The sequence below is a fragment of the Astatotilapia calliptera genome, chromosome 16 (genome assembly GCF_964374335.1).
Source record: "Astatotilapia calliptera chromosome 16, fAstCal68.1, whole genome shotgun sequence".
Taxonomy (NCBI): domain Eukaryota; kingdom Metazoa; phylum Chordata; class Actinopteri; order Cichliformes; family Cichlidae; genus Astatotilapia; species Astatotilapia calliptera.
The window spans coordinates 22889866-22897297 of NC_137437.1; the positions used below are offsets into that span (position 1 = coordinate 22889866).

A 7432-nucleotide genomic window follows, 5' to 3' on the forward strand; every position below is an offset into this window, starting at 1 on the left:
TGTGGCCATTTCAAAAGCAGCTTATGTCTCACAAAGAATAAAATAATAAAAACGTACTAAAATAAAAGCCTGAAAAAGAATGTTAAAGCTAACTTTTGAGACAAAGTGTTACATCACATCACAACTGAGGACAAAAATTAAGCTCAAGGCCCAGGATTGACAAGTGTCAATCCCAGAGGATAAAGTGTATCCTTGTCATAATGACACTAATAACTGATGAATTTGCTGGAGGTTTTAGATAAAACTCAACATAATTAACATTAACTAATTCTTAAGAGGTCACAACAAAACACCCACTCTTATGCAGAACTTTGACAGACCAAGCAGAATGTCTTTCTAGTGCAGCTGCCACCTTGGAGCCTGGACAGATCCTGACCATAATGCACTTCTCAAAAGAGCTGCAACTCTGTTGCTCTTTTGTGTGAATTTTGGACTGGTCCTGGCAATGGACTGTTACCCACATGAAAGGATCAGACTGGTCTTTTTAAGACTCCATCATCATACACCTGCAGGAAGAATTACACCAAATATAACTATGGATGGCCAAGTCTAAACAATGACTCCAGGCTGATGTCAAAACTCCCAGGGACATTTTCTTTTCCTCTTAACACAGTTGCTAGCTGGCATTCAACATTTCATTGATGCCAAACAAAGTGTTCGGCTGCTTTATTAGTCCACAACCACGCAACTGAAACTTCATTCAGCAGGTAAACAAAAGCAAAGTAAAATCAAAACAAAGTCCAGCTGACAGGTTTAAAGATTATTCTAGAGTCAATGATTTCCTTTGGGTTTATGTGCCACCCACATAGTGGAGTAGAAAACCGAACCCCCGAATGTGCACATGTCAAAACTGAAGTTAGACCAACGATACTGATTGGACCCTAAGTAGTACTCAACTGGGTGGTGACTGCACACAGCTGAGAGACTTTTTCTCACATAATCAGCTGAGCCTCTGCCAGCCAGGCAAGATGCCTCCAGGCTATGCTTTGGGATCTTGAGCAGCACATTATCGCTTCACACCGCAGTACCTCACATCCCCTCTGAGATTTCACAGGCCAGAGCGTTGGTTGCAGGATTTCATTGCTCCCTGAGCATAACATCCTCAGTGCTGTTCTGGCTAATTGGTGGGTGAGTATCCTGGGGATCCAGCACAGCAGAAACCGATACAAACACACACACGCATAGAAACGGGTATGTGTGGAGGCCTCTCGTGGCCTGCCGGCTCTGGGTCCAGTGCCAGGCTCCGTCTTGGGCTTCACACAGAATAAAGAGCAGCTCTGTCTGGTGGTCCTGACGCACGGGATTCAGCCACTGCTCATCCTCTGCACCACAGACAAAACCCACTGTTCTATTTTATTAATGAAGAAGAGTCAACGTGGAAAAACCTAAGAGGTTTAGCTTAGTCACTTCCTGGGTTTCATGTAGCACTGTGTGAGATGCAGGGCTCAGTGTCTTCGCACATTTGAATGACATTCTAACAAAAAGCCAATTTGCATATTACCACCAATGCACTTTGGATACACCTTACCCTGGGAAGTACCAGAAAGCGTTTTCCAGGTAAAAACCCACTCTGGACCTGCCGATGTGACAGATTAGACTTCATTTAAACATGAGGGCTACTCTTGTGATTAATCTGCTGGAGTGGATTTCAGATGCGGTACCTCACAGCAGAAATAACAGCAGATTGTGGTGCGTCGCAGCCTTTAAACAAAGCAGCTTAGACGTAATCTGGGCAGACTACTGAGAAGAGCAACAACAGCATCCAAGCTACAGTCCCCCCCATATGGCATTTAAACAAGTAATGACTCTGAACTTCTCTGTCTCCATGACAGCAGGCACGATACTCAGAGATTCAACTCGACGGTCTCCTGGATGTGGGTGCAATCTAATTTGATTGTCAACTCTGTGGTTAGCTGAGGCAGAAGAGCAGACATGAGGCCTTGGCTGCATTCCTGTTACAGAGTCATTTTCCTTTGGTTCAGTGTGAAGCATATAGACTGACTAATACTGTACATGTGACTCCCAAAGACCGACTGTAATCATTTCACGTGCTTTCAGCTATTGTGCACTTATAAGCCAAGAAACATGTTAAAAATGCCGTTCAGAAATTTTGTCTGGATCTGGCAAGTGCATGGTTAACTGATCAGCAGCACACTGACATGACAGAACTGTGCCGTGCAGATTAGACATCAAGAGGGCTCACTCATGATCATGTGGAACTCATCTGTGGTTGACTTATGTTACCAATACTACGACAACAAGCGAGCAAAGATGCTTTAAAAGAACCAGCAACAATGAGGAGTCATAGAAAGCAGAGAGCCTTGGCATACAAACAAATTCCTATTTATGTCTCTATGACAATCTGCGCCGTCTAAACAAAGATTATTTGGGTTTAATCTCCTTCTGACTGAAGGCCAAGGCTGCATGTGAATCAGGCAGTCCGATCACAGCAGAGGCCTCAGATTACTATTAGCTCAAGTCTGTTTCAGAGATCAGTTCTTGGCCTAATGAGCCACTTCACTGGGAGCTTTTCATTTGGTAGAAACTGCAGACTCCACCAGAGGCAAGCCACTTGTATGACAATCACACACAGTGAGAGCAAACAACCATATCTAAGGAAGGTGGGTTGAAATTTAACTTACTACAGCTTTGAAGGAGCTGAAGGCAGTTAAAACTACATCAGTATAAGTTAGGGTTAGCTCACTGAGCACAGGCAAAGGTTATAGTTTCTATTATTTCTTTGGGTCTTAAATACAAACGTTCAACTATTTTAATGAGATAAATGCGATAAGTACAAAAAAACAACAACAAGATATTACAACGGCCAAGAAGTGGGGACAAATCATTAACTACAGACATAATATGGTGATAAACTTTAACAACACTGAATTTTGCATTGATCTTAACAGTTTATTCTTGACCTTGGAAACATTTTTGCTAAAACAATCTCCAGTGAAGGACCATTTAATGGCATTGACACATTAACTCATCTTGTGGACTGTGCCAAGATCCTGGACTTCCTGGATCTTCTAGCATTCAGTGGGTAGTTTAACAGAACACCGTGACACCAGTTCCTGTACAACACAAGTCAACATTACTTGTGCAGCTACACAAAATCTTTACTGTAGAAACTAGGTTAATTTTACATGTGTGGTTACACACAGATGCAGTCTGCTCAGATGATTTGAGTCACGAGTTCATATTTGAAAAGCTTTTCACATCACACACCGTGCAAATTTTAATAGAGTGTAGTTCTGTGCAAAACTCTTGTCACCCTTCATTTCTCTTTATATTTTGCTTCCAAGGCTCTAGACTTTCATGTAATTTTTAAGTGCTCTTGAGCAACAGTTCTCCACGCTTGCTGAAAGTTTTTCTCTGGGCATTAACTGCTATTTTACTCGGTCTGTTGCAAAAGCATATGTCCTCATTTCTTTAATTGAATTCATGAAAAATGCCAACGATAACACATGAAAGGGTGGTTTTAACGCAGATACTCATAAGGAAGAAAAAACAGAGCAAAGGCTGAGTTATGAAAAATTACACTAGAACTGGACTAAGAATCGGTGGCAACAGGTCTTATTTAGTGATGAATCAAAATTTGTAATCTTTGGATCAAAGTGTCATCATGTGTACGGAGGAGCTCAGAACAATGGATAGAAAAAAAATAAATGATGGAGCAGTATCAGTCGTGGATTGACCTCCTCAGAGCCAACACCTCAGCATTATTGAAGCAGTGACAGAGACAATGAGGAAAGGCAACCAGCATCCAAAGAAGAGCTTTGAATGTCCTTCAAGAAGCCTGGAGAACTAATCCTGAAGACTAATACATAAAGAAATTACAACAAGTGATGGTCAACCTCATTAGAATAGTACAAACTCTGTTTTTGCCTTATATGTTTTGTTTTTAATCTTTCATGTTTGCACACTTTAATAAATCACTGTCTATTTCCCATTTTCCTGACAAAATATCATGAAATGAGGGGCAACTCAAGACTATTGCAAAGAACTATATGTCCTCGATTAAAAAGAAAAAAACAAATACAAAGCTGTGGACAACTTGAATGTGGTTACATACTGTGCAAGCCTTTAATCCAAATGGTTCCCTGCTGTGATCCAAAGCTTGCCTGTTGATCAAATCTATTAAAAGTGGCAAGTAAACAGTCCTGCAGCTATTATTTGACCAATCTGGTGTCAATATGCAACAAGAAGACTAATATCATCATGTCCAAAAGCAGTCATTTAGTTATAGTTTACATAACTGATAAGGGGAAACCAGCCAATCAGATCGATAAAACTTTATGGGTGACTAACAAGGGGCTAAATGGCCCACTTAAATCTTGATCAGCTCTGAAGGCCTCTGTTATGTCAGGACACAAAGCAGAGCGAGGGGAATCATCCTAATCGTTTGCCACTCAAACTGAAGTGAGGTGATCAGAGTCACGTAGTGCCACTTGATAGTGCCAACTGCCATGAGCCACAGCTGAGACACATTAGGGTTTAAACGGCAGTAACTAACACTAAATGCTGTGATTATAGCACTAAGTTCTTTTAATGCTGGAGGGCTTCCATCCCACCAAGAGATGAGGCATCATGCTGGCAGCAAGGAAGAGGAGGGGAGTCAGCGGGGGAGTTCCTGACATGGTATGAGGACGGGCGTTTCAGATAGCCATCCTAAGAAATTTTAGACTTAAATAGTTTGATTAGGGCGGGGGTTTGTATCCTGGGAAGCGTAATAATGATGAGTTTTATAATCAACAAACTAAATTTTCTAGATCCCAACTGTTTTGCTATTTCTCATTTGAGAGGGGAATTCCTAATGCTTGTAAAATGTAGGAAGTAGGTGGTTCTAGTAGCAGATGTGATTAAGAAAAGGGCCTAAATCCCTCGGCAGTGTGACGTCAAACCTCTCTCTCCGTGCTGCCTCCAGGACAGAAAGGGATTCACCAGTGTCTGACAAGCAGCAATCACACCCCAACACAGCACAGCGAATTGACTTCCACCTAAACTGCTTTTTTGTGATGTGCTTACAGGCTAAACGATCTGCCCCGCCACCACTAACATAACAAAAATGCTCTGTAGCGAGTTGAAAAAAAAAAAAGACAAGCTCGAAATGAAAAACCTTCTCCTCGTCTCCGTGACGAGTGCACGACGATGCAGTGATAAGAACCGGCTTGCTCAAGTCAAATTCCTTCTCCTAAAGCAGTTAATGTGTATGAGGGCGCGAGGCCAGGCGACAATCACGTTTGACCCACATTTTGCCGGCTCTCAAATTTCACCTCACTGTTCCTCTGTGCAGGTTTTGATTCACTGACTGGGGCACAAAGCTGGAGAGCAGAAAGTCATGTGTTACTCTGTGATGGCTTAAATAAATAAAATTGTCCAAGAAGATGGTAAATAACACTTTAGTACACCAGTACACCAAGAAATGAGCAACACATCTGGCCAATCAAAACCTATTATATACAAACCTTTTGTGAATCCCTGCAACACAGTCAGTATCTTGATCAACTGTTTAGAACTGTTTTGCATGGAGGACTCTTTATGTTGGTGCCCAGGTAAGGTAACTGTTGACAGATCCACTGCCTGCCTATGATGTGACAGATGTTTCAAAGGACCTGACATGCCAGGCACTTAAAGCTTCAATGGGGAGCTTGTGTCTGGACTCATAAAGTTACCAGTGTAGGTGTCTCATGCATATACTTGTGGAAGTGCTACAATATTAACATTTTATCTTTTTTTTTAAATTTATTTATTTATAGGGCCAAAACGTAGTGTCTGATCTATTTCAGGACTATGTGGTAAAAAGTGTAAAAGCTGACTCAGATACTTGTTGAATCAAAAAGAAAGAAGGTATCAATAAATTCCCAGTCCTGCTACAACTTCATCGCTACTTTGATTACGGTTTAAAAAAAACACACAACAAAGTTTAGAAGTTTTGTCAAGGTCAAAAAACGTCATATCAGAGGAACAGATGCAGATCTTGTGCAAATAAACAAACACTTTTCTGTTTGGAATGACTTTTTTTTTTTTTTAACTGAGCAACAAAGAGAGGATCGGGGCGTGCAGGACGAGAAACAGAGGGTCCAACCTACACACACAGCTGTCCCGTCCCGGGGCACCGGAGCATGGAGGGAACAAAGAGAAGACAGATGCAAACGACTTTTTTCTTACCAAAACGATTGCAAATCTCTCCTCCAGTTCACCTGCGTCTGGCATGGGGAGTTTCAGGGGCATGTTGTGTCCCCTGAGATCAGTGTGGTGGTCCATGCTCCCTGCGTTCCCCATGATTCCTCTTTTGACCAGAAACCCCAACTTTTTCCCCTCTTAGTCCACTTGAGAAAAAAACAAAACAAAAAAAAACTCTGCACGGCGATAAAAAGGGGAAATATCCGCACGCTCTTCGCTTTGCTCAGTCGCCCTGGCAGGATCCTCGCAGGTTTATCCAGATCACTTCTTCTTCTTCTTCAACATAAAGCACATGTGAGGGAAGTAACATAATGCGACGGGTCCGAGCGCAAGCAGCGGCGGTGGCAGAGGAGTCCCTGATGAAACATTTTCACGGCAAAGGGAAGAAACCTGGAAACGTGACTCCTCTTACTCACTCGGACCTTTTCTATGCAGTTATCCGTATCTTGCACAATTTCGGCTCCACTCCCAGCCGGTAGTAATGACGACGAGCATGATTCACGATTACTGCAACCCTATCTGTTACTTAGTAGTGACTGAGTGAATGAGTGAGTGAGTGGGTCCGGCTTTCCTAATCCCTCCACTGCTGACCAGCAAGTTAAGGAGGAGGGGGTGTCCACACGCTCACACACACTTGGACACACTCGCAGCCTGCGCGCACACTCTCATCCCTCTTTTACAATGAGTCCTTTCAGGGGGGCGAGCCTCCCACTTCTTCTTGGGGCGTAGCTCCCAAAGCCGTAGCTAAGGAGATGCTCGGTGTTGCATTGTGGTACTTTGAGTCCAGAGTCAGGGGCCAGTAATCAAGGGACGCCCTCGTGCAAAAAAAGAGCGAGTGCAGGGACTCTGTGAAGTGAATCCATCCTTCTTACGGTGTGTTTTTCACTTTTTGTGTAGATAAACTTAATTTGTTATATAATATCCTGCCAAACTCTGTCACAATGACTTCATTAGTCAAGCGTTTTCTACACATGTATGATTATCAGTTTTGAGCTTAACCAGTTATCATATTGAACAATGTTTTCCAAAAACAGCACATGAGTGTAATAAATCAGTAACTCCAGGCATCATAAGTAGTCACAATGAGATAAGGCTATTTTAATTTACACCTATTTCTAAATTTTGACCATGACTATTTGAGGGAAAAGATTTGCACACAATGACCTTTTCCCTCAGAACAGTCATTTATTAGACAATATTTATTGGCTGAAAATGTGCAAACCAATCACTGCGGTCAAAGCAACAA

General features: G+C 42.3%; 1 protein-coding gene across 9 annotated transcripts in view; it reads right to left on the reverse strand.

The window, feature by feature from the left end:
* fmnl2a (formin-like 2a) overlaps positions 1-6869 on the reverse strand; it is a 53478-nt gene extending 46609 nt beyond the window's left edge. For 8 of the 9 annotated variants that reach the window (XR_013902387.1, XM_026143708.2, XM_080290871.1 and 5 more), the window contains exon 1: positions 6172-6869. Coding sequence is in view for 8 of the 9 variants with exons in the window: in XM_026143708.2 (XP_025999493.1) it covers positions 6172-6285 (114 nt within the window). In the remaining variant the exon portion in view is untranslated. The remainder of the gene's footprint in view (positions 1-6171) is intronic. The other variant, XM_080290870.1, reaches the window with a different exon arrangement.
* Between the last annotated feature and the right edge of the window lie 563 nt (positions 6870-7432).